The following is a 26,912-nucleotide window of genomic DNA, read 5'->3' on the forward strand; positions in this document are numbered from 1 at the left end:
TTGCTTGTCCAATTTTCATCCGCAAAATATTGTGCCCCCCTTTTGGAAATTCCTGGATCCGCCCCTTCATTTGGGTATACATATTGCTCCCCACCCCGTATATCATGACAGTGCGTCAGTATGTTACACTTTATTCTTACATGTTTTCGACTACATATTATTCCAAGAAACAGGATCGGAAAGGTCAGGGCGAGTTACCCCTGGACGTGGAGTAAGCTCCGCCCCCGGATCTAACGCGAAGGTATACCACTTACTTCCGAGCTTCAGTTGTAGAATGGAGGCATATAGATATCACCATGAGATAGGCCAACATGGAAATCATAAATACAGGCTTGCCAAATTTACGAACCCAGTGTACTGGCTTGCTGGTCTGGTATCCCAACTTGCCTCTCTGAGAAAAATAGAATGTAAAAAAACCCGTGTGTTTTCTTCAGGTATACCCTTTTGAAATTGTAATACCACACACTCTACCAAGATGTTTGGAAGTTTATTCAGTCACCATTCTGCTACTTTGGTAGGGATTATTTTGAGCTTCATCGTGTGTACGTCAGGAGAAAACATTGGATTGGGTTCAGGACTTTCTGGAGAGTTGTCATGCTATACCCCCTGTGCGGTACGTATGTACACCATAAGTATGTTTCATATAATGTACTGCCATTATCATGATTTACCTTTGTTTGGATTTGATTCCTCTGGGGGTCTAGATGTATAGCTTGCTTATTCTCAATTATCCGACTCCGAATTATGTATCATTTTACATCATGTGGTTGGGAAAATATTAGATTTTTTTTGGGGGGGTCTTACTTTCAAGTAACAGTTGGGACGGGGAGGGGCGACTGATTTTATAATTTCTTTCGGTAGTATCACCATGATGATGATTTACCTATCTTCTTCATTCTCAATTATCCGACTCCGAATATGACGAATTATGTATCACTTTACATCATGTGGTTGGGAAAATATTAGATTTTTTTTGGGGGGGGTCTTAATTTTTTTAATATCAAGTAACAGTTGGGACGGGAGGGGAGACTGATTTTATAATTTCTTTCGGTAGTATCACCATGATGATGATATACCACCTCGATCTGTCAGATATGGTAGGTTCATGAATACGGAATATTATTCAACCGTCGAGTGACTTTATTCATTTATTTTGTAATTAAGGCATATTATATAACTTTCAAAGAGTTGACGGTGACAGTATAAACTTTTTCAATTTTGGTAAGATTTTAACCAAATGCAGAAAAGTGAAGATACAATACAATAATTATTTGCGTTGGTTTGCAAAATAACCTTCATTAAATCAAATAAATCTTTGATGTAATGCACTTTACAAATCAGTTTTGGGGGGTAAAATCCTGGGTAAAATGTGATCGTTTTATGACTTATTGTGAATAAATGAAAGTGAAAGCGCGCGGGACTGCTATTTGGGATTCCCAAACGGTACGTGGCACAGGCACTGGCATGTAAAGTCCAACTTGTGTGATATATTTGTTGTTTATAAAACTCTGTTAAACATTTTGCCCCGATTCGATCGCCCCCGATTTTTTTTCGTTTCACCGATGTCAAGAACGTCTTTGTTTTTTCTAGTTACCGTTTCTGCAATATAGTTTTCGCATTTACTATGGGGGAACTGGTTGGTTTGTGTTTATTTTAACGGCATTTGCATTCTAAAAGAATATTTACGCCTCTGTACAACGCATCGATTCCTTTGAACGTGCAAGTAAAATCACAATGGAAAGCTGAGAGGCTTTTGTCGACTCGAGTTGGTGGACTGGGACAGCAGATCATCCGAAGATTTGCACCGGACGAAGAATTGCAAAGATGTCGTTGTCCTCAAGAGACGCCGATTCTGTCCCTGTCCACACGGAAGTTTCGACAAACGCCTCTCAGCTCTCCATTGTGATTTGACTTGCATTTTCAAAGGAATAGGTACGTTGAAGAGAGTTTCCCCGTAGTAAATGATAAAAAATCGCCGGGAAAGTTCGGCATGTTTCTAGATCGAGAGGCAATGATAAGATAGACCCTTCTTCAAAAATCATACATAAAAGGGAAGGGGAAATAACAATTCGAAAAGTTTTTTAAAAGATAAAGTATTAGATAAGCAGTTAGCCTGTAAAAGTATAGATGAAAGTTTGAAGATAATCGGACAAGCGATAACAAATTTTTCAAAATTGTTGAGACGTTTAATTCTATTTGGCCCACTTAATGCAGAATTCGAAATGACCACGTAGCGTTTTTATTGTGATGTAACTCAGGCGCGGATCCTGGGCTCCGTAACACAAAGATTAGCGATCAATCGCTAAATCAACTGACCAATCATTATCAACGTTACACGCGCATTAGGTTTAGAATATTGACCAGTGACCAATCAGAGCGGTTTTTTCATATTAGCAATTCATCGCAAACCTTTGTGTTACGGAGCCCAGGAGGGGCCGAGCCGGCCCCCCTATTTTTTGACAACCTGCAAAGAAAGTGTACTTTATGTTGATAGAAACTACGAAAAACAGAAAGAAAAGTAAGAAAGAGGTATCATACCCATGATGTGTAATTTACGGCCTCGTAACGGCCGGCCCGACCCCGAAAGAAAACAAGAGAAAGGTGAGGGGAAGAATTGGAAAATAGACTTTATATAAGAATTTTCGCTTGCACTTTGCGCTCACATTGTCTGTGTAATGAACCCCATGCAAGAGGATTAAATGACACTTCATATATCCAATTTCTGAAATAAATTTGCACACAATATTTTAGCTCGCACATCAAGCTTTCATTATTTTGTTTGATTTATATCAAAATTTAAAGCTCGTGCTGCGCGCTCGCATTGTTTGACTTGTGAAATCCCTATTCTCTTTGGGAATTCTTTCCAAAATTTGTCAAAATGTTCCTTTATCATGTCAGTATATAAAAAAATTAAGCTCGTGCTTGGCGCTTGCATTTAATGGGTTGAGACACACAACTTGTTATTTATTTAAATAAGAAAGCGCTTAGACTGTTCAGTTTTCAGGTCGGATTATCAAAAAATGTTGAGCTTGCACTTCGCACTCTCATTATTTAATACTTGTATCCTCTTCACTAATCACTAAAAAACAGTCCTAATTGAGTCCCTTTTCACATTACTATAATAAAATTTCGGCTCGCGCTTCGCGCTCGCATTGTTTAGTTGGATACTTATGTTTGCTCATGATTATAAAAACTGCTCAGAATCTTCAGTTCTAAGGACATAAAATATCAAAGAATATTAGCTCTCGCTCGCATTATATATTACGACCACATGAGATGCCTTATCTTGTTTATAACAATAAAAAACTAACATACTAAAAATTTATGTCTCTAGTTAGGACTACCCCCTGAAAACCCCACAAAAATCAGATTATAGCGGCCAATCAAGAAAAAAAATTAATGAAAATATTTTTCGGCCCCCCTTTTGGCGAAAGCTGGATCCGCCCCTGACTCTAGTGCTCCACGCACAAAATAGACCCACTAAAATGATATTAAAGGTTTACTTTGAATTGTATTTTTTTTATAAGGAGGTATCCGGTGGACGTGTGACTATTTATTATGTTTAAAGTCTGAAGGCGCTGGGGAGAAAATTGCCCAATTCATGATAAAAAAAACACATAGGCCAGCATTCTCGAAACGTTAATATCTATTAAACTTACTACAGTTAGTAAGGTGATGACGTCATTTTGATCACAGAATAAATTTAGTAAAGCTTCGAGAATAGCAAGTGCTTATAACTGGGCATTTAGTTTTACAGCTCATGAAATTACTAAAGCATCTTGAATAGCGACGGCTTATGACTATAGGCATTTGGTGAGCTTTCTAAAGTTAGTAACGCTTCGAGAAGTGTGTCTAACTAGGCATTTGGTATTAAAGCTTACTAAAGTTATTAAAGCATCGTGAATGGTGACGCCTTCTAACCAGACATCTAGCAGTGGCGGACAAGGGGTAGGGGTTTAACCTTTGGGTTTAACGCCCACCCCCCCCCCTTGGCTGCCAAGTAAAAAAAAAAATGTGCATTAAAGATCGGCATTAAAAATCGCCATCACGTCCAGACCAACACAATATTTTCCTACAGCATGAACGTCCTTTTAATGGTCTCCATTATTCAATCCCTACTTCCTCTAACTTATAGTAAGTTTTGTAAAGTTAGTAACGCTTTAAAGGGGAAGTTCACCCTGAGAAAAATTTTATTGTAAAAATAGCAGAAAAAATAATAAAAAATATTGCCGAAGGTTTGAGATAAATTCATCAAATAAGTAAAAAGTTATTAGAATTTCAATTATTTGATTTGTGACGTCATATGCGAGCAGCATTCCTACATAGCGAATGGTAAAAAATCGATGAGATGTAATTTTTTCAGAAAATTGAGAATGGTTTTCACTGTACCTTTTGTATATCAATAGACAAATCATTTCACACCCGATCATGAATAGAAAACAAAATTAAGTTATCAGGAACCATAAAACATTTGAAATTCATGCATTTTATATTACATAACACATGGGGCAGCTGCTCGTTTATGACGTCAGAAATCCAAAACTTTGAACTCTAATAACTTTCTTACTATTTAACGGATTTTCCTCAAACCTTCAGCGATATTTTTTACTAATTTTTCTGCTATTTTTACAACAAAGTTTTCTACAGGGTGAACTTCCCCTTTAAGGACTTCTATAGCTTGGTATGTAGCTCTTCGAGATTAGCAAGGACTTCTATAACTAGGTATGTAGTAAGATTACGAAAGATATCAACACTTCTGGAATAGCAAAGACTCCTAACTACAAGGGCATTTAGTAAGATTATACGAAATTTAGTAACGCTTCGATATTAGCAAGTCAGTTCTGCCGTCAGTCACAATCTAGTAGACAAATAGGTGCAAGGATTTGAAGACTTTTCACTAGCTTCCATTAGATTATATGAAATCTATATCAATTTCTTCATGGAAGTATATCACACCCGTAATCAAATTTAAACCAGATAAATTCCAGTTTGAAAATTTGAATCTTTTGAACTCTTTGCCTATAAAAGCAAGGCGAAGCGGTGTGTTTATATTTTGTCTTCGACATTGAATTCTGACTGGGATTCCCCGTATAGTTTGTCAAAAGGGTTATCATGTAACATTTCAAGACGGTGGTGTAGGTCTATAGCTCAAATTTCATGTAAGATGTTTCCAAATACCCTGAATCTTCTATGTTTCTTCAAAAACGTTATGTTTTCAATGTTAAGGGAAATAGACACGGACATGTACGTGCCTTCATGCTTAGTATGATCACGGACCTCCCACATGATAAACTAAATTGGGGGTTCAGTAATTTATCATTTCTCTCTATGTCTAGATGTCAGTTTCGCGCCTACAAATTAAGGCTTTGTCGCAAAAAGGGTGTTTAACTATTTTCAAAACGGGGGACAAAAGAAAGCAAAACTGGTAGTATTGGTGATTACATACACATTTTACTTCATTTCCAGTTTAATCGACTTTGAAACCATGTTTATTGTCCGATCGACAGCCGTGCACCAATTAAAATACGAAGTCCGGGCTATGTATTTGTTATAAATCAAAATCAGTTATGAACAATCAATGGTAATTTAATACGTTGTTTGCCAAAGATTTACCGGTAAAATCAATCGTTCAGACTACAGATGAGTGTATTTTTCGCGTTGCATGCAGGCCCTTGCAGGGGCGGATCAAAGATTTTTCAAAGGGGGTGGCACATTTTCCCGATGAAAATGTGACAAGCCTACACTCCTACACTTTACGGTTATTTTGTCCGCGGAAAATGTGACAAGCAAAAAAAAAATCCTCACTTTCAAAGGGGGGGGGGGGCGCTTATGTAAAAAGGGCATATTTACCTTTTAAAAATTGATTGTGACTCTCAAGGGGGGGGGGGCATGGGCCGGATGTACCCCCTAGCTCCCCTGGATCCGTCATCAGACCCTTGATATGTGGGGGAAAGGGAACTATTCCTCAAATTTAATTCCTTTTTGTTTGGAATGACAGTTTACCTATTGATCAAGGAAGTGTGTGCCAAAAAAAGATCTCCAATTAGAACTTACCTTTCCGCCAAATTACCGAACAAAGCAATATGCATTGAGTGCGATTTGCTCCCTATTCTTATGAGGAAGGAAGTTTGTAATACTTATCCTCTTGTCCCTCTAGTATGATATATTTGTAAGTGATCCCACAAAATACATATCAAAGTTTATCTAACTTTTTTTTTACTTGTTCGTATCCGATAACCCTTATCGAAAATCGAATCACATGTGACATTCTTTTATTCTATTTTTTTTAAACATTATGTAGTATGTATCCATTTAGGGCACACAGTTCAACTAAAGTCAAATTCTAGGCGGTAAAAAAAACCACCTTACATTAGCAATAACACCTTCCGCCATGATTTCAATTTGAAAAAAAGTAGTCTTCAAGGAATTTATAAATGAATGTACCCTATGCTTTCGCTTTGTATGGTCCTTGTGTTTGCGTTGTTCGTAGTAACTTTACACTCTTAAAGATATTGGGTTAAAAATGCTCCATGATGGTAATTATGTATCCAACCAACATTGGGCATTTCTTTTGGGCATTATTATTTATCCAGTGTGATGAAAATTTGCTCATTCTAAAGTAATTTCTGCTTATTTTTTAACCTTACTGGACAATATGCTTCCCGCATTGGGTAAAATACTGCCCATAATTGGTTGGATACATAATTACCCTCGTGCTGGTTAAAATTTTGCCCAATATTTTTTACAGTGTACAAGTAAAAAAAAATATTGAAGAGATGAACTACAAACTTCGTGTACATGTATGAATGGTGACCAAAGCCAGGCACATGGAAAAATGTGACAGAGGTCATTATACTGTACAAGAAAATGGATCGTTATAATGATAATAATAATAATAATGATAACAATAACAGTAATGATAATAATTTAGGATTCCCGGCGAAATTCACGAGATTTTCATTTGAATCAATATTTTTGACATTTAAATTAGCGTAGATCAGTATTGCCGTGCAAATTGTCATTATCATTTTTTACAGAATTATTTTTACATTTAGGGTGTTAGTCGAAGGTTTGCGTTTTTTTTTCATTTAATTTAGAAACGAGCCAGGTTGCATTCAAAATAGTCAGTGAATTTCGAAGCGTAATTTCTAGCTTTTAAATTAGCGATTGAAATCCTTTTTTATTTTGAAGGGATAATTCAAGTTATAAGAATGCAGGGGAATAAATGTTACAAGTGTTTCCAAACCTAAGAATGTGCCGAAATGCCTGTTTGACGTTGTGATGTATTTCGTTATTTCATCTATCATGTCTATTCGTTTTCAAGAACAAAGTATATGGGTCTATTCAGAAATTTAGCTATAAGAATTGGAGTAATAACTGCACATTGTTCACAGACATGTATGTAGCATATGGAGTTCTCCCTTATTCCCCCATGACCCACAATGAAATTATGAGTAATATAAGCATAAGATTAATATCAAATATATACATACATGGTACATCATTTTTTCCCTTTCTGTATGACAAGAATTCATACCCCCCCCCAAAAAAAAAAAAAAGGAAAAGAAAGCTGAAGAAAAAAGAAGAATACTCTCTAATGTAGATTAAGAGAGAATAAAAAATAAAGAAAAAGAATACCATGAGCACTGCCAAAAAAACTGCCTGAAGGCAAATTAATAATGCACATAGTGCTAATTTGATTGCGATATAAACGAAATTAAATGATAAAGACATGCCGTCGCGAAAACCGAAAACCGATTTGTGCTAAATAGAATGACCGCTCCGCAAAAGAAGGACATTATTCATTAATTGAAAGGAAACTACAATTCATTCCAATGAAATCTTCGTTAATTTTTAAGCAAGAAAAGGGAATATAAAGCAGAGATATCACCAAGAGTACGGAATCCGTCGAATTTGAAAGAAAGGAAAGTTAACATCAGTGCTATTTTGGCCGGGAAATCCTATAGTAATAATAATAATAATAATAGTCATGTGTTATTGAGCGCACACACCGTCCAGCAGTACAGTGGCGTACCTATAGGATTTTTCACGGGGGGGGGGTATGCGAATTTCGCCTGAAAATTTGACAAGCCAAAAAGCCCTGCCCCCCCCTTAGGTACGTTGGTGCCGTCCAGAAACGCTCATGGCGCTAGCGCAGCAACAGTTCATTTGGATATTATATGTAATATATATATAATATTTTTTACAGAAGGAGTCTGAGCTCGTATGGACAGCAAAAACATAGAGGTAAATAAGATATCTTAAATCACTACATTTTCAGTCGATAGGCGTCGACGCATCAGCTTCGAACATCGTGTCAGGCCTGGCTCATGTTTCGCGTGGGAGTGAGTGCATAATGTGTGAAAAATGATCTTATCAGATAATATGCCAACTGCTGAGCCCAAATGTCTACAGAGCTTATTATGTACAAGTCAATAACTCTCTTGTTCTGGCGATTAGATTATCATAAATAATTATGATGGATCAGAATCAAACTTGGATCAGACGTGTTGTTGGAAGTAATATCCGCGATCTATTCTCGCTTGGGGTCACGTGTCAAAGGTCTCGTGGCTTTTTAAATGAGAATACAATTGGTTGTGACGATCTATATAGATGATGAAAGTTTCGAAAAAAAAATATTAGAAGTGCAGTGTGCATATCTAGAAGCACAAATAAATTTTGGGCTTGTCCCTGTCTCCCCCCCCCCCCCCTCTCTCTCTCTCCCTCTCCTTGCTCCCAAATTTTTTTTGTCTCCCCCAATCTATTGCATCATAAGTTTGAACGAATAGTATAAATTTTGATATATTTTTAGCACTGATGACTGATGATTATGATGCAAGTTTGATAGAAAATTATAAATTTGGAGGGGGGGGGGGGAGGGTGAGCATTGATCAAATCGAGGATCATGTTCGGCAAAGGAATCGTCAATTGAATTGATTAACATACATGGGATAATTAAATATACGGCGTATACTTGTTCAAATTCTCACTAATATGGCGACAAAGTCATTTTAGGCTATTTTTAATTGTTGTAGTTGGATCCGGGAGTTGGATCGGTCATTAGACATCTTTCGACTTTGCTATTATAATTTTCAAAAAGTCGAATATGACATGTGGTCTCATTTATCTATAGATTCAGCAGCGACATAAGAGAGAAGAGAGAGAGAGAAAGAGGGGGGGGGGAAGAAGACATATATTTCATTTTTATTTGTACAGAAGCTTTAAAGTGCCCTTGACGTGTTAACAACTTGTCGAGATTTTTATCTTGACAAGTTGACATAATTCCCACATTTCATTGATTTGTAAATATTGCAAATCTACATGATGACGTTAATGATCTTACCAAGACTTAACGAAAATGTATGTCGGCCTGGCGATATATTGATATCATTTTGATAAAAAATATCGATTTGATAAAAAAAAATATGTCGTCACGGAAAAAATATACATGTAATATCTTGTCATAATCTCTCCAATATTGGCGACATGCATTAAATCATCTTACCTGATGAATAAAAAAGAAATATCTCACCTAGTAGACTTTCACAAAATATGGCAAGCTCTCAGTTATAAAATAGGCCTATCAGTATCTGCATGTATTACATTCACATATACCTTACCCTCAGTATCATTCCAAAAGTTTCCACCAATAACTTTGATAATATCCACATGATCACGCATCAGTTGTGCAGAAGATAAAAATATGATCCCTTTTTGACCCAAGGGTCATCAACATGATAAAACAGATAATACCATTCCTCCTTTATGCTTAAGACAAAAACATTTGACATTTGGCGTATGTCCATGATACGAACTTCATTTGACAAGATGTATTGGTTTTTTTTTCTTTTCATTATTTTCATTCGACATTTTTTGTCGGATCTATTCATCACACTTTAAGTGTTAGTTCCATCACAATACTGCTGCACGTCCGTACCGCCAATAGTTTCCTCTAGAAAAACATTTCATATAATAAAATACAAAAGAAATAGTGATTGGATGACGTCATCAGTCTCCTCATTCGCATACCGACCTGTTTTACCCGAGAAAACTCTGGTAAAAACTGAAAACTAAGGTTAGTTTGATTTCTGCCATTGACTTTAACACAGGGCAAAAACTCCGGTAAAAACAACTTAAGTTTTCTCAGGTAAAAAGTTTTATGCAATGGGCCCCAGGATGTGCATGTAGCTGTTTTTTTTTCTTATTTAAAATCCGATTTTGATGAAATTTTCAATGTTATGCTTGTTGGATTTTTCTCTTTTCATTCAAATCAGCTCTTTGTTGGGGTGGACTTGTCCTTTGATATCTTTATACTCTCTAAATGCAAAAAAAAAGCTAATCTAACTCCCAATTTTACTCCTCTGACTTGGCAGTGGCGGATCCAGAGGGGGGCGCCCCGGGCGCGCGCCCCCCCCCCCCTATTTTCGCCGGATTTTTTTTTTTTTTTTTTGATGGTTATATTTACTGGATTGGTACAATGTAGTCAATTTCAAGGGCTAGATCTAGTCAAAACTATATTTTAACTTACGCTCATGGCCTTTGTGTTCGCACAAATGCACCTCTGTCATACTGTACTGCAATATGTAAATTCCGGAATTCCAGGGCGCGCAAATCGATTGGTTGGAAAGTTGCACCACTTGTGATCGGGAGTTGCAGTGCAGTGACCAGTTTGAAGATGTTGGATTGGATATCATTTTTTCCCGAAATTTTGTGTTTTTTGTAACATGCGTTTGTCCGTCTTTATGGCAAATACATGGTAATTGTAAGTAACAGATCGCGAGAGAAAGTGTCAACGATGCGAATGATAATGTCTATCCCCGAGATTATTCTTTACTCAAAGATGAAGCCGTATATCGGGCGCCACGTGCGCAGCATTATCATTCTGCCTTGGTCATGTACGTTTTCACTGAAATGTATAGGTCAGACATATTTGTATTTAATGTAAACTAACTTTTACACTTTCTGGTAGATTCAGAGGCATATTATCCAGGGCGCCCCAACTAAGTTTCGCCGAAGCAATCATTCCAACGAATTATCAAGGAGCAAAATTGTATATTCTCAATCACCAGTCGACCCCACTCCGCGTTTGCTGTGTATAGGCAGCTATATGTCAGCGTAAGGAGCGAAAAATTGATTATCTTATTTTAAAATAAATATAAATACAATGTCATCCTGGCTGGTCATAAGTTAAGACAGTGGCGTAACTACGGGGGGGGCATGGGGGGCACGTGCCCCCCCCCCATCAGCTGGCCAAAAAAAACGGGGAAAAGGAGAAAAAGAGGGTAAAGGAAGAGAAACGTAGTGGGGAAAGAAGAAATTATTGTTCATTAAAATGTTATATTATATTGTGTTATGTTATATTACTTAAGAAGCATTTTTTCATAACGTTATGAAACATTATTTGCTTAGGGCCTTTGTCTTTATTGTTCCTGGTGCTCGCATAGACTGTTTAACGGGATATATGATCCTGTTGTACTAAAACCTTCCGTTTTCAAATCAATATACACCAAATATATTTCCTCGCAATTCGAGTTATTATTTTTTATGTAGTGACATTTGCTTCTTTTCATGACTATCTAAAGTGATCACCCTATTTTAAGGTCTTAAATATAAAACATTTCCTGTCCGTGCTTATGCTCGCATTAGTGGATTGGTGAGATGTCTGCTCCTCATGAATTCCTAAAATCTGTCCTTAAAATGTCAATTTTTCTGATCTGAATATCAAAATTTTTCAGCTCGCGCTTCGCGTTCACATTATTTGGTTAGTGAAATATGTAAGGTCTTAGTGAATTCCTACAAAACAAGCCTTAGAATGCCCCTCTTCAGGTGTGAATTAAAAAAAATTTCAGCTCGAGCTTCGCGCTCGCAGTATTTGATTAGTGAGATGCGTATGATAATCACGATACAATGACTACAAAAAGTGCTTCATGTGTTAAGATGTAATTCTAAGAAAATCAGCAAAGGATGGTACTAGCATTAGATGACTATGCTGAGATATTTATACTCTAAATGGATTCCTAAAATATAGTCCTTAAAATGTCCCTGTTTGGGTCAATAAATAGAAAAATTTCAGCTCGCGCTTCGCGCTCGCATTGTTTGTTTAGCGAGACAGATCATGATTACAAAAATTTGCTTATAATGTCCTTTTTTAGGTCTGAATATCAAAAATTTTCAGCTCGCGCTTCGCGCTCGCATTATCTAGTCAGTGAGATACATATCTGTTTAATGGCACTACATGTCCTTTAAATATCTCTATTAGGTCAGTATACCTGGCAACTGAGCGCGCTTCGCGCGCTTCCTAAGTGACTCGAAATTTTTGCTGGTGCCCCCCCAATGCCGTGACCCACGGTACGCCACTGAGTTAAGATGGCAACGCGATGAGAGACTTTGAACGTAAACAATAAAAATGATGAGAATCCCTTTAAGAGGCATTATATTACTTTGAGGTTGTGCAGAATGACTGGATTATTGAAGATGATTTGAAAATAATACGAGGGAAAAGGTTGATTACCAGAAGATGATGTCGTTTTTTCTGTAGTTTGTAACAATTTACTGTGCATTTTGGGGAAAAAAGAACCAAATTTTATGCATGTTGCCATACGACTAAACAATTCTCGTTTGAAACACACAATGTAAATACACAAATGACAATAAACAGAATGGATTATTCGGAACTTATCGATTACAAGTCTCAGTTTCGTATCATTTAAATTTGACGTTTCAATCACACGATGCAAGCAAGTGAAGAGCCTGTGCCAAATGTATGTTTTGAATGACCGCTTATACGGTGTGTGACTGGAAACCAGCTCCTAAATGAGTCAGTATGTGTCTTTTATTCATGAAGTTACAGTGATTTAAGTGTGCATTTTTCTTCTAAAGGTGCTCTCAAAATACGACTTTTGGACATGATTTTTTTTGAAAAAGTCCTTGCCGCGGGAGGGGGGGTATCTCCCCTCCCACATCCTCCCCCCGCTCGGTCGCTTCGCTCCCTTGCCGCTGGCGCCCCCCCCCCCATTTCAAAATCCTGGATCCGCCCCTGCTTGGAGTGATACTATAGGGACCAATCCATTTGGAGTGAACAGTACATCTTTTTAGAGTGCATAATGACTACTTTAATTTGGAGGCAAGTGCGTGTGCCTCTTCTTGCAGTTCACTCCAAAAGGAGTCACAATGCACTCCCCATGATCCTTTTGATTTCCTGAGAATCATAATTTTCAATGTATTTTTTCAAGTGGATTCGTGAGTGGTCGTGTTTTAAATTGATAAACTAAACCTAATCACTAAACAACCTTTCAGATAAGTTGAATTCATGTACTCTTCTAGCTGAAACGGTGTCAGATTGATATTTCAGCCAAATTAAAACAACTACAGACGCTTTTTCATGTTAATCTGATTACTTGAGATAATGATATCCTTCTCGCAGGTGGGTAATTTAATCGTTTCATCATTTCCCTCTCCCTTGTTTTACAGGATGCATCTGGAGCGTCAGGTATATCTTTACCCCCGTGTCATATCACCATAAAAGGTAAGTAAATCCAAGCCAAAAATTTAAGAATCGTATTTTATCATTCATAACGAGCGTCAGGTGAGAAGAAAGAGGAAGTATGCACTGCAATATAATTTCAAGCAAATCTGAGCCTGGCCCCTGTTACACAAAGCCCAGGGATTGATCCTAGTCCTGATTTCAAGGACTGTCGAACCAACCTAATATAGGATTAGACCATTCTGCTGGATAGGGCCCGTTGCAGAAAGAGTTGCAATCAATCGCAACCAAGCGTAACTTGATTTTCAACCAATCAACAGCGCGCATTTGGGACTTGCGACTGATTTTTTTTACTTGCGTTTAAACGCAACTCTTTCTGCAACGGGCCCGAGAACAAAAAAAATTAATAAGAGAAAATTTACTTATTAAAATGGTAAACTGACGATTTGTCGATATTGCCAACTCGTCCACTCTTTTAGTCGAATGCCATTCCGTCCATCAACATTTCGTCTTTACAACCATTTGGTCCAATAATCACTCCGTCTTATCATCAGTATGACCATTTCGTCTAATAACCACTTGGTCTAATACCTTTTTTCTTTTTATTCCTTTCGCCCAATCAACACTTATCCAATCAGACCAAATTGTTTATAGACTAAATGGCTATTGGACCAACTGGTTATTATACGAAAAGGTGAGTGGACGAAATGGCAATTAGACCATGTACACACTAAAAAATGAAGTGCTAATTTAGCTTTTAAAGAGCGTGTGTAGTGACTGCACTTCGGAGTGCTGATTTGTCTCGTTCAAATTTGAACTGGACAAATCAGCACTTCGACGTGCAGTCACTATACACGCTCTTTAAGAGCTAAATTAGCACTTCATTTTTTAGAGTGTAGAGAGAGAGGACGAATTTATGATAGACCAAAATGATAGTAGGCAAGTTGGTAATTAGACGAATTTGCATTAGACCAATTGGAAATAAATCATTAAAATACCCTGGCGCCCCCCAAAATTTGATTTTAATATGATATAAACTAGCATTGCCAAAGGAAACACAGTAGACGTTTTGCCATCAATATAAAAAAAATTGTCGAAACGCGGGGCATATCTGACTGTCAATGTGTAAAATATTTTATTATAAAGCTACCTTTTTGATAATTTTCACAAAATTCACCAAAATTGTGCACGAAATCCTTCAATTTCACTTAAGAAAATGCAAAAGCGCGCACGTGACAAGCGGTTGTTTCCTCTCACTCGCTTTCTTTTTATAGTTTCTTCGATTTTTTTTTCGCTTCTTGCGCTCCAGGAAAAAAAATGTGAGTGGGTCATGACCTATCGATAATCTCGGCCTTGTTCAATTTTTCTACCCTGACTCGATGTCTCAATTACAAAGTAACAATGTATTCATTAAATTTTATTCATTCTTAAACGTTCAGAGGGGAAGTTTTGGGATCCGTCTCCTGTTGTCCAGAATTGATACATCAAGCTCACTTGTTTGTGCCAGGCTGGTATATGCTGGTAGTAACTTGATTACTAACCGTAAAAAGTTATTTCAAGGGTGTGTAAAAATGACTACTTCAGGTGTTGGTATTTAATGACACCTTGAGATCAGGAAGTCCTTTGCGGAAATTTTAATTAGTAAACATGATATTTTTTTTATTAATATGAAGGGGAAAGGGTTTTATAGTCTCCCAATATCTAAAATATACATTTTGTGAATAGGAGTCGATGGCCTTGTATGTGTATTTCTTCGTGAGGATGTGAGGGTGGGTGGGGTGTGAGTGAATTAATTAGCGAATGTGATCATACAGACGCGTGTTAGAGGAATTTTCAGTGGCCTACGGTGTGCGATGTTTCTTCTTCCTTCAAGACAAAGTGCAAATTAAAAAACAACAGGACATGGTAATTTGATCACTTTCAATGTAACGAAAGATGATTAATGTAGCCTTGAACACGTGACACGAGATATCACATTTTCCGTGTTTTCTCGTCACGCATGACCGGGGAAGTTCAACCTTGGGCCGTTTCATAAAGCTGTTCGTAAGTTAAGAGCGACTTTAAGAACGGCTGATGATCCTTTCTTACGCGCTAAACCATCGCCAATGGATATACCATTTACCACAGGACAGGATCAATAGTCGTTCTTAAAGTCGCTCTTACTTTACGAACAACTTTAAGAAACACCCACCTGACGGAAAGTTGTTTTAATAAAAGCATAAAAACAAAAGAAACATATTGGTAAAGATTTGGCGAAATCCATCAAAGATTAACGGAGTTTGAATTTTCTTATTTTGCGACGCCACATGCGAGCATCTCCCGTAGGTGTCATGCGAATGTAAATTCCATAAATTGCCATTTTCAGTCATTAGCAAATGGAAATGAAAGTTTATTGAATTCATATTACATGTCTGGGAAACCGGGGCCGTTTCATAAAGCTGTTCATATAAGTTAAGAGTGACTTTAAGAACGACTGGTGATCCTTTCTTGTAGTGAATGATAGTCACCATTAATGTTCATTGATGAGTTTTAGCGCGTAAGAAAGGTTCACCAGTCGTTCTTTAAGTCACTCTTAAATAATGAACATCCTTATGAAACACCCACCTGCTTGTCTATGACGTCACAAATTACAAATTTAAAATTCATATCTCTCTCTTGTTCCTTAATGGATTTTCGTTAAGACTTCACAAATATTTTCCCCCCTCTGATTTATCATCTTTTTAAATAAAACCCTGTATCATTAGTGTAAGGTTAAAACAAGTAAAAAGAAGTACATATAAAGCCATGTCTATTTGCCCGTCCTTAATAATGATACCAGCAATGATGGTTTAATTGGCAGTTGAATAGTTGGGTTTGATTTCAAATCCTATTGCTTCTCATTTTGACGAACCTTGTGTCTTCGAACGTGTTCTAATTAGTACTATTTTCCTTTTGTATTTTTGTGCAATTCGATTTTAATTTTGCTTTCGTATAATTTGTGAGAAAGCATTTCTAATAATCATTTCTAACAATCATAACCTTCTTCATGTTTTGGTCAGGAAGTTGCCCGTACATCTACAATGAGCGTAGTCGCGAGGCACCGGGTGCCCCCGGTGAGGCCAGGTTAGACTCTTCTTCCTACATAGCAACAGATGGACAGAGATACCTGGAAATGATCCCACAGTGGACCTCACCTTCAGGTAAATGGTACAGTCCAGCGCCTTCAGATAATATCTGCACCAGAAATATTCCGATTCTGACGACACTATCAATGCAAAATACTTTTTTTTAATTATTTAAGGGCAGTCATCTACACAATTTCAAGACCAACATAATCCAATACGGAACTATTTTTTTATAATCTCATATTCTGTAATTACATTTAAATTTTAATCGCTCGATTTTAATAATGTTCATGCAATTGTATGATATATATATGTTTTATTGGAATTAAATAATTCTGGATTGAATTGATGTTACTATAGAAAATCCATAATCACGCTTCGATCGATAGCTTTGTTAAAAAGTATGAATAATTCAATAATAGGCTCTCCACTTTTTTGTTAAATCATGTTCCTCCCAGTTGAATTCTTATAATCTTCAGGTTTGCTAAAGTGTATGATTTTACAAAGATGTTTGTTCAGGGGCATTTTAAAAGGATCGCTGAGGCGAATGACGGGAAGAACAGGGCAGATTCTACACGATGTCCTAAAATATATATATTGTTTCAATTGGGGCAAAGTATATGGCAAATGAGTGTATAATTAATTTTAGTATAATAAATAATCAGGAACTTTATTCATTGTTTTACAGAAAACATCCATCTTCTGACTGGATATGAAGCTCAGGTCCGGTGTACTGCGAATGATTGTAACGCGGAAACTTTCTGCGTCAGAATAGATTTCAACAGAACACTGACAGTCAATGAAACACGTGTAAGTAAGATAATATTTCATGTTATGTTAGTACAGGACTACTGGTATGATCTAAACAATCAGTTGGTGACCTTGTTCTTACATTGTATAAATATGTTTAAATAAATAAATAAATAAATGAATAAATAAATATATATTATATATGTATATATAAAGGAAGAGGGCCCTTCGCAGAACGTGTATTGCAGCGCATCATGTTCTATGTACAGACGTAAATGACTCAATCATTGATGCAAGACGTAGCTTCAAGTATCTCTTTATTTCGGCTATATATATATATATATATATATATATGAAACTAACCAAATAAAAAGGATGAATTAATAAATAAATTGATTAATCAATTGAATGAAATTTAACTATTTGGTACACACTTTACAATGAAAATGTGTTACATAAAACAAATGCGATTTAATAAATAGAGGATTTCTAAATGTCTCAATGGGAGATGTTACCCCCCCCCCTCCTTGTACAAACATCTATTGTGTGGAAAATGCTAATATAACACATTTAAATTGAAAAAAATTGATTGTCTAACGCAGGGCCGTAGCTAGAGGGGGGGGGTATGGGGAATGTGACACCCCCCAACATTCATAGCAGTCGGCAAAATCATTTACCAGTTGGCAAAATGGAGGATTGGGGAGAAAAAGAAAGAGGGAAAGAAAGGAAGAGAAAAAGAAAGAAGGAAAGAGGGGAAGAGAAAGAAAAAGAAAGAACGAAAGAGAGAGAGGGGGCGGGGAAGAGGCAAAGAGAGAAAGAAAAAAATAGGGGTAATAACTTCGAAGAAGGTTACGACTTTTAGAGTAAAGACAACCAGTTGGCAAATCCAAGTCCATGTAGCCAGGCTTAGAGCCCTACTAGTCAGCAAAATACAAAGGACAAAACAGATGGAGCTATAATAACACACAAAGTAAGCTCCCGGTCCTCCCCCGATATAAACAAGCTTGTGACTGAGTTTGCAAATTATACCACAATTATTAGTTTTGTAAAATTAGAGGCAAGACTAGGTAAATAAATGTGGGGTGGGATGAATTTCCAAGGTTTAATTTGAATAATCAAAGCCAAAGTATAGTTGGCAAATATTAAAGTGGCAGAACTCTATACGCTATACCAGTCAGCAAAGTGATGTACAAGTACTGCCCCGTTTCAGATCTGAAAAGAACAGAACACAAGACTTAAAAAACTGGTAACTCTGCAGTTGGCAAATTCATGAAGACAAGTCTACAACTTGTAGACTTGTCTACAAGTTTGCAGTTGGCAAAAAACACAAAAATATTCTAAGTTATTTTTACTAAATTCTGTAGCCGAAGATTTTTTTTTTCATTTATGGTGTCAGAATGTGCTTGGGGTGGGGTTGGGTGGAAGTGGCGACAGGTTGGGATTGCATCGTTCCTGGTGCTCGCATTGTCTGACTAATGAGATATATATAGTCCTGTTGTATTTTAAGTCCACAAAGATTATGCACCAAATTATCTCCTCGCACTTCAAGTTATTATTGTTTTATGTAATGACATATGTTTTTTATGACTATATACTTAAAGTGATTGCCCCCGTTTAAGGCCTTAATATAAAACATTTCCAGTCTATGCTTACGTTCGCATTGGTGTGGACAGATATGGATACCGGGCTGGTGTTAAATCAAAACCGGCGTTTTTGCAGTGCACGAATTCCTAAAGACAGTCCTTAAAATGTCCCTTTTTCTGATCTACTGTATATATAACGAATTTTCAGCTCGCGCTTCTCGCCCGCAATATTTCATTAGTGAAATATGTATCATGTGCATGATTACAATGACCCCAAAAAAGGCTTCATGTACCAGTGTTATTCTAACAAAATCAGCAAGTGCTTGCATGAGATGACTATGATGAGATACGTACGCACTTCATAAATTCCAAAAGATAGTCCGTAAAATGTCCCTTTGTAGGGTTAAGTTATACAAAAAATTTCATCTCGTGCCTTCGCGCTCGTTTGTTTTGTGAGACAGGTACATAATTATCATGATTACAAAACTTTGCTCATTCCTTTTTAGTCCTTTTTAGGACTGAATATCAAACATTTTCAGGTCGCGCTTCGCGCTCGCATTATTTGATCACTATCAGAAACATATATCCATTTAATGGCACAGTCCTTAAAATGTCTATTAGGTCAGTATACCTGGCATATTGAGTATAATAACTCAAAATTTTTGCTGGTGTTCCCCCCCCTAATGCCGTGACCCACGGTACGCCACTGTTAGTAGTATCACTCTTGAAATTTTTAGTTGAGACATCTGGCACAGAAGGTCAATTAACAATTAACAAATCTTTGATTTTGATATTATTAATGCATATAGGGTATATCATTATACTGCAAGTTAGCAACTACGGCACAATATAGCCTTTCTATTTTGATCCAAAATGTTTAGTTTTACAGTGCAAATATCTTTGTATAAATCACCAAGTATTCACCAAATGCCACTAATTCAATTCTAAAAATTCAAAATCTTTTAGCATGTGATTATTGTAGAGGGGGGGGGGGGCACATCCCCCATCAGACTCCCCCTGTGCTCACGTTGGCCCTGTCACGCCAAATTTAGTTGGCAAATTTAGCTGGTACACCCCCCCCAACAAAATGCTTCTGGCTACGACCCTGATCTAACGGTGATTTACCGCGTATATTTCTTTTATTTAATCATTTAGTTCAATATGTCATTGACATGTCAGTATGGAGATTTTGCGAGGCCCGGTTCAGATTACACCCTCGTCGTACGAAGCCTTCCAGGCAATCTGATTGGCAATCAAAATGAAATGAGAATTGAGGCAACACTACCTAGTAAGTATGAACATAATGTACAAGGTAAAAACAAAAAGAAAAGGCCCGGGGGGCCACTTCCATTCACGAGTGGATACCATGCGCGACCATGGGGTCTCGAAAAGGACCCTAAACACGTAATTTCCATATTCTGAAAATGCACCCCTTAACAAGTATTGGCGTGTGAAACCCTACCCTTAACAAGTATTGGAAACAAAACGATACTCTTGGCAAATATTCCCTGAAATGAACCCCTAAACAAGTACAGGACTGTTTTATTATTACGGGTCCTTCGGTCGTCGATCGGCTTTATTACTTTGGTTTAGTGCGACCCCACCTTCTACACCTCGCGCAAATAGGACTCTAAACACGTAGTGTTGGGGCAAAAAGGACATCCTTTATAAAACATTTTAATTTTGTTTTATCATCCCCGCAAATTCGACCCTAAACACGTAATTTTCCGAGCGAAATAGATACCCTTTTTTCATTATTTTTGTGTTTTTGACACCCTTATCACGTTACGTACGTAACGTGCCCTATCGTGAAAAGGACATCCTTTTTACGTGTTTTTTTGGTCGCGCATGGTATCCACTCGTCAATGTAAGTGGCCCCCCCCCCCCCCCGGGAGAAAAGGCAAGGAAAATTGACGTTGATTTATTTCAATAAAACATACCAAAGTGTCATTTATAGAGCAAGGGCCCTGGGAACGATTTTTGATAGGGGAAATCAGTGGCGGATCTACGGGGGGGGGTAGGGGGTTTAACCCCCCCCCCCCACACACACACACACATTGGGCCGGGAAGTAAAAACAAATAATGACCTAACATGACCTTCATTTTTAAAATGAAGGTGAGTTTGGTTAAATTTAGCATACCTTCTTGATTTCCAGGGATGCTGCCAAACCCTATACAGCGAATAACACACCAACACACACAGCACCACCAACACCCCCCATTCTCAGGGCCAAGTATACAACGGTCAAATAAAGCTTAATCAAGGTCTCTTCAGCTCCATGTTGATATCAATATTTAAAAAAACATCACTGAATTTTATCCCCATAACACTGGAATCGACCTAATGATATTAGGTCGATGATAAATTAGACACACTGTAAAACGCTGTTTAAAATTTGAAGCACGTTGTTTAAAACCGTCATTCTGACAACTACTGTTGAAACCTTTTAAGCAACTGTTTAATCTTTTTCAGGAACTAAAATCAGTTTAAACGACTTGTTGTTAGAGTGACAGGCTTAAACAATGTGCTATTTTTTTTACTGTGCATGTGATAAGAACACCAATAGTATACTACATTCCATTCTTACACACAGGAATTCTAACAAATTTATACTATTATTTCTTCTACAGGTTGTAAAGATGTACCGGACTTACATGCTTGCACCTCGGGTAAGTCTCTCATCAGTGTGTTGCCAATTATCTTATCCCTAATTTCGAGAGAAATATTTGGTTATAGTAATGTTCCAGGGTCTTTTAACCTGAAAATTCCATCTTGTTTATGATTGTGTATTTCCCCTTCCTATCGTATGCTTGTATTTTGTTTTGTTTCATTTGATACGTAGCCCCAAAGTAAAACAGCACTTGACTTCGGATGGGGCTACCCTGTTTAAAAGATACAAAATAAATAGATACCACATTTTAGTTTCTTTTTTCAAAATTAATTAGAAAATACATAGTTTCTACCTTAATCCTTTTTAAAATAGGGTTTTCAAATTACAGTATAGGGACTTTACTCGGAACTTGCTTTGATGATCTTATTTCTATGCAGGTAATTCCATACCATCACAATACGATCTTGGTGTATTTCAGGACAGCTCTGGCAATGTAATTGTGACCTTTTCGCCTGATAGCAACAGTGGATATACAGATTTTCTAGTCGGCATCGAGAATGTAAATGATTGGGAAATATATTTTGAAGAAATAGTTACCTTGTCGGTGAGTAGGCTACAATATCATAATTTGTAATTGGAATTTATAATTATGTTCGAATTACAGTCTTAAAACAAATCAGTCAAAATGACTAGACCAGTAGTCAGCTGGGTGCAACTGATATGACAATCACTGATAGTCACATTTCTGACATATATTCTAGTCAGAAATAACTCTGCTCTAGTGAAATACGACTAGAAAATAGTCCAATATGACTATAATAACAGTTGCACCCGGCTGACCCTATATTAACTAGTCATTTTTGACTAAGTTGTTTTAAGAGTGTACGGGGCAAGGGGGTAATGCGATCCATGGCCCCTCGTAAAACCATTTTTTTAAGCAGGTATTTCTGCATTTATTTATGAATAAAATTATAAATTTATAACAATGATATAAAATCAAACATAATGATCAAGTTACAAAGGTGACAATTGTATAGTAGTTAAGTAGATATAGACATAATTCATGTAAACAGTAACAAGTAAATTTAAATGCAGAGGCCAGCTATCGTAAGCTGAAAGCTTGAAGTAATAGCATTTGATGGCCAAACAACTGCCGACCGTGCTATTCGGCATATTAGTTTCATGGCTGTCACCTAAGTATTTCCGTACATATTTGCGTATTGGATTAATCCATGTTGTGCCGTGTTTCATCAATCTTGAATATACATTTTTTGAATAATTTAATTGTTTCTTTACAAGACATCTGGTCCCTATCTGAATTTAATTGATTTAGCGAAATTATATCCATATTGACTGAATTACATGAATTGTTATAAAGAAAAAATACATACCGACAATGTCAATTTCTGGTCCATTGTCAAGTTCAGAATATAAAGGCCACATACTCAACTCAATTGAATCTCCCTGTAAGAAAGGATTACATTATTATTTTAATGATTTCTTTCGTTAATTATTATGAGCATAGTACAACCGATATTTTGTGTTTATTTGATATTCATTAAAAAAAAATTCTGTCTTTCTCTCTTAACTAATTAATTTAGGGGAATGGCCAACCGCATGCTTCTTTTCAGAATGTGCCTGAAGGAACTTATAGAGCATTTGTAAGTTTTCATTAGACATTCATGATAAAGTACGTCATTTTGTTTGTTATTTGCATGTTCATTTCTCAGGGTGTCTTTGAGATTAATCTAAACAATTGCAATCATGCACTCTGAATTCCAAGGATTTAAAATAAATCTAGATCGGCTGTGAATAGTGACCAGCCGAATTTTGAATTTATTTTTAACTCTAACGGATTAACTTTTAATACTCAAAAGATTTAAATTCAAATCTTTTAGATTTATATTTAAATCAACAAGGTTTAAATCTAAATCCAATTTTCGGTTAGTCACTATGCACAGCATATCTAGTTTCATTTTAAATCCTTGAAATTTATAGTGTGGAAAGTCACAGACGCCATATTTTTTTCATCTAAGAGGGGCATTTCTTAATGAGAGAGAGAGAGATAAAAAAATTAAGCACGACATTGGTTGGTTAAAATTATGGCTTTGCTGGTGTTTATTTTTCACAGAGGGGTTATATTCCTCTACTACTTAACCAGCTATTGAGCAATTGGCTCGTATCTTGAGTCAGTGTATAAATTTCAGCATGGTCGTACAAAGTAAAATATACTCGCATGTTTTCTTTATGCTTGTAATCATTCAGCTTTAAAGAAAAGAACTATTTTTGTTTGATAACACCACAGATTATGATTGAAGATTGTGAGGATTGTGCTAAGTATGAATCCAGAAACGTGACGAACATCAAAGGTGAGGGGTTTTTTTTCCAAGGGGCCTTGCTATACAGGGAGGGACGCAACGGGGCTTTGCAACAGGGAAGGGTGCCAAGGGGCTTTGCTACAGGGAGGGGTGCCAAGGGGCTTTGCTACAGGGAGGGGTGCCAAGGGGCTTTGCTACAGGGAGGGGTGCCAAGGGGCTTTGCTACAGGGAGGGGTGCCAAGGGGCTTTGCTACAGGGAGGGATACCAAGGGGCTTAGCTACAGGGAGGGATACCAAGGGGCTTAGCTACAGGGAGGGGTGCCAAGGGGCTTTGCTACAGAAAGGGGTGCCAAGGGGCTTTGTTACAGGGAGGGTGCCAAGGGGCTTTGTTACAGGGAGAGGTGCCAAGGGGAAATGCTGTTGGTGGATTTTCAAATGATTAAAAAGAAAATGAAAAAAAAAAAAACGGAGACGGAAAAAAAAAGAACTCAAAGGAAGGGTATTTTAAAAAGTATGCTAGATTGTCATGGAAAGCTTTGATTTGTTTCTGAAGTCATAACAAGGTGTATTTGATGAAATTGCAATCTTTGTTGTGACCCGCACCATGCATTAGCACGTGGCCTATCATGAAAAGCCTAGATTTGCGGGCCAAATTGGTTTGCTGGTTAATGCTCTTTTAAGATCATTAAATTGCCTTAATTCGAAAAATGTATATACACTGTGTATCATGTAGTAAATCAATCGTAGACATACAACCATTACCATAATTATGATACCTACATAAGTAATTTCAGGGAAAGTAACATGGTAGGTTATTTGGATTGATGTTACTTTAGTCTTGCACGATGTCTTGCCCTGAAATGGACACATTCGAGGGATTTGCTTCTAAGTGACCAGAGGCTTCAAGGGGGCGTTTTATCAAAACATTTTGTTGTCTTACTAGTTGTCAGATATGACAGCTTGAATTTGATTGGCTGAATATCACTGTTACTATAGTAACTGTCTGATATATTGTCCTTTCATGAAACGCTCCCCAGGTCTTTAGCCTACCGGTTGACGGGTTTAGCAGGTATAGCAAACAGTAAACAACTTGTGACTCAATATGTGTTGGTGTCATTTTGATTTTACCAATGTTTATGAATCAGAAAAGAACACGATACCTATAGGTTAATTAGACGACTGATGTAAGACCTAGAATTAGAAGAATACAATTGAAGGTATTCTCTTGCTGACCACCAAGTTCTGTCATTTCTACATGTTTTCAAAGATGACATTGTTATGTTGGCTCGATATTGAAACAACACAACCATCCTATTCAATATTAATCTCTCTGTAGCTGTGCCCATTCCTGCCTCCTCGACGACCTCTCCTGCACCATCAAACACGTCTACTACCTCATTCCCGAACACTCCTGTCCAATCAACGACCGGTGTTCAAGACCCAACAAGACAGGGTCTGTTGTGGGTAGCACTCTCTGGAGCTCTAGGTGGGGTTCTTTTGGTCGTACTGATCTTGGTTGTTGTTCTGCTCACCTGGAAGAGAAGCACAGTTCCCTCTCAAGAGTTCCAGGAGACCAAGGTTAAAGGAGAAGGTGAAGACCCTCATCGGAGGAATATTCAATACAGTAAGATGATGATGATCATGGTGATGATGGCAATGATAATAATTGTGATGATGGTGGTTATGGTAATGATGATGATGATGATAGTTGTATTGGCTGATAGAAGCTCAACAAAATTAAACTGTTTATACACTTCGAGCTGGTTTGTCTCTTATTTGAGGTTACATGGTGAGTTCCTTCCATGACAGAAAAAATAAGTGAAGGTAGCTTTGGTATTGTTTGAAAGCCATTCCAACAACCGAAGCAACACTGCCTCTCACCTCCCTGAAAAGACTTTGTTGATGAAAATCGCGATAATTTGCTTCAGAAACATTCGATAGTTGTGTGCGCATACATTCGTAATTCCGAAGCTTCGTTATTCCGAAGGTTCGTTATTCCAAAGGTTCGTATTTCCGATGGCTCGCAATTCCGAAGGTTCGTTAGTCCGAAAACGTAATGATTAACGAACCTTATTTCCTTTTCGGACTAACGAACCTTCGGAACAACGAACCTTATTTCGTTTTCGGATTAACGAACCTTCAGAAAAACGAACCTTATATCGTTTTCGGATTATCAAACCTTCGGAACATCGAACCTTATTTCGTTTTCGGATTATCGAACCTTCGGAATAACGCCACAAATGTTCGGATTAACGAACCCTTTTTCATTTTCGGATTAACGAACATCGAGGAATAGGCAATTTACATGTTTCGAAATTAAGAAACTTCGGTATAAAGAACCTTCGGAATTACGAAGTGTAACCGTTGTGTGATATCTCGTTGTTCAGACTGTAGAGTCGGTCTAACCGCTGTCTTGATCGAATTCCTTATTTTTTAGGTGACTATGATTCCCTGGCTGGATCCGGGTGTACAAACCCTGGGATGAATGGAACCATTGTTCCAGATGACCCTAGATACACCAGCCCTTCCATTCTACCCGCCACCGTTCACCATGACAACTTGGCCAATGGAAGACTCCTCCTGGAAAGCCAGTATTATGCCGATTCGATGCCTTACAAGGAGATGGACAGTATCAGCAAGGTTGTGGATATCCCTCCCCCAGAACGATTAATCAACTGCAATCGGTGCGATCAGCCAGATTCACCCGATTCAGGATTAGAGTCGGTATACTCAGATAGTGCCATGGAAGATGGGAAGACTCTGTTCTCTATAGCATTGACTTCTCTGGGGGAGGAAGTGTAGTATCAACCGGAACATTCGCAAGTCTTTATTCTTTATTCAACAGTACCCAGGAAAATATCTAGTCATTATACACTGTAAAAAGTTTTGTTATACATTTGAATTTCATAATGCTCTTAATAAAAATAAGGTAAACAAACCTCTTTGCAATTTCTTTTGTTTATTAGGAGTAATTTTCTCTACTAGAGATCTGACTAAAGGTCTTGGAGAAATCATTTCAATTATTTTGTTGTTATTAAACCTAGTAGGTTTAATAACAACAA

The 26,912-nt window shown here is 37.3% G+C and overlaps 1 protein-coding gene across 2 annotated transcripts; it reads left to right on the forward strand.

The window, feature by feature from the left end:
* Positions 1 to 242: 242 nt before the first annotated feature.
* LOC121411793 lies at positions 243 to 26,829 on the forward strand. 2 transcript variants are annotated; one of them, XM_041604650.1, is made up of 11 exons: positions 243 to 613; positions 13,471 to 13,525; positions 16,522 to 16,662; positions 17,276 to 17,397; positions 20,076 to 20,208; positions 21,552 to 21,590; positions 21,970 to 22,136; positions 23,134 to 23,193; positions 23,838 to 23,901; positions 25,187 to 25,474; positions 26,288 to 26,829. In XM_041604650.1, exons 1-11 carry the CDS (start codon positions 476 to 478, stop codon positions 26,650 to 26,652), a joined length of 1,572 nt encoding a protein of 523 aa, XP_041460584.1. In that variant the 5' UTR covers positions 243 to 475; the 3' UTR covers positions 26,653 to 26,829. The 2 variants fall into 2 exon arrangements, with proteins under 2 accessions (XP_041460584.1, XP_041460585.1); XM_041604651.1 differs by having other exon boundaries at positions 25,187 to 25,441.
* The last annotated feature ends 83 nt before the right edge of the window (positions 26,830 to 26,912 follow it).

Source organism: Lytechinus variegatus, chromosome 3, assembly GCF_018143015.1.
Source record: "Lytechinus variegatus isolate NC3 chromosome 3, Lvar_3.0, whole genome shotgun sequence".
In the NCBI taxonomy this organism is placed as follows: Eukaryota; Metazoa; Echinodermata; class Echinoidea; order Temnopleuroida; family Toxopneustidae; genus Lytechinus; species Lytechinus variegatus.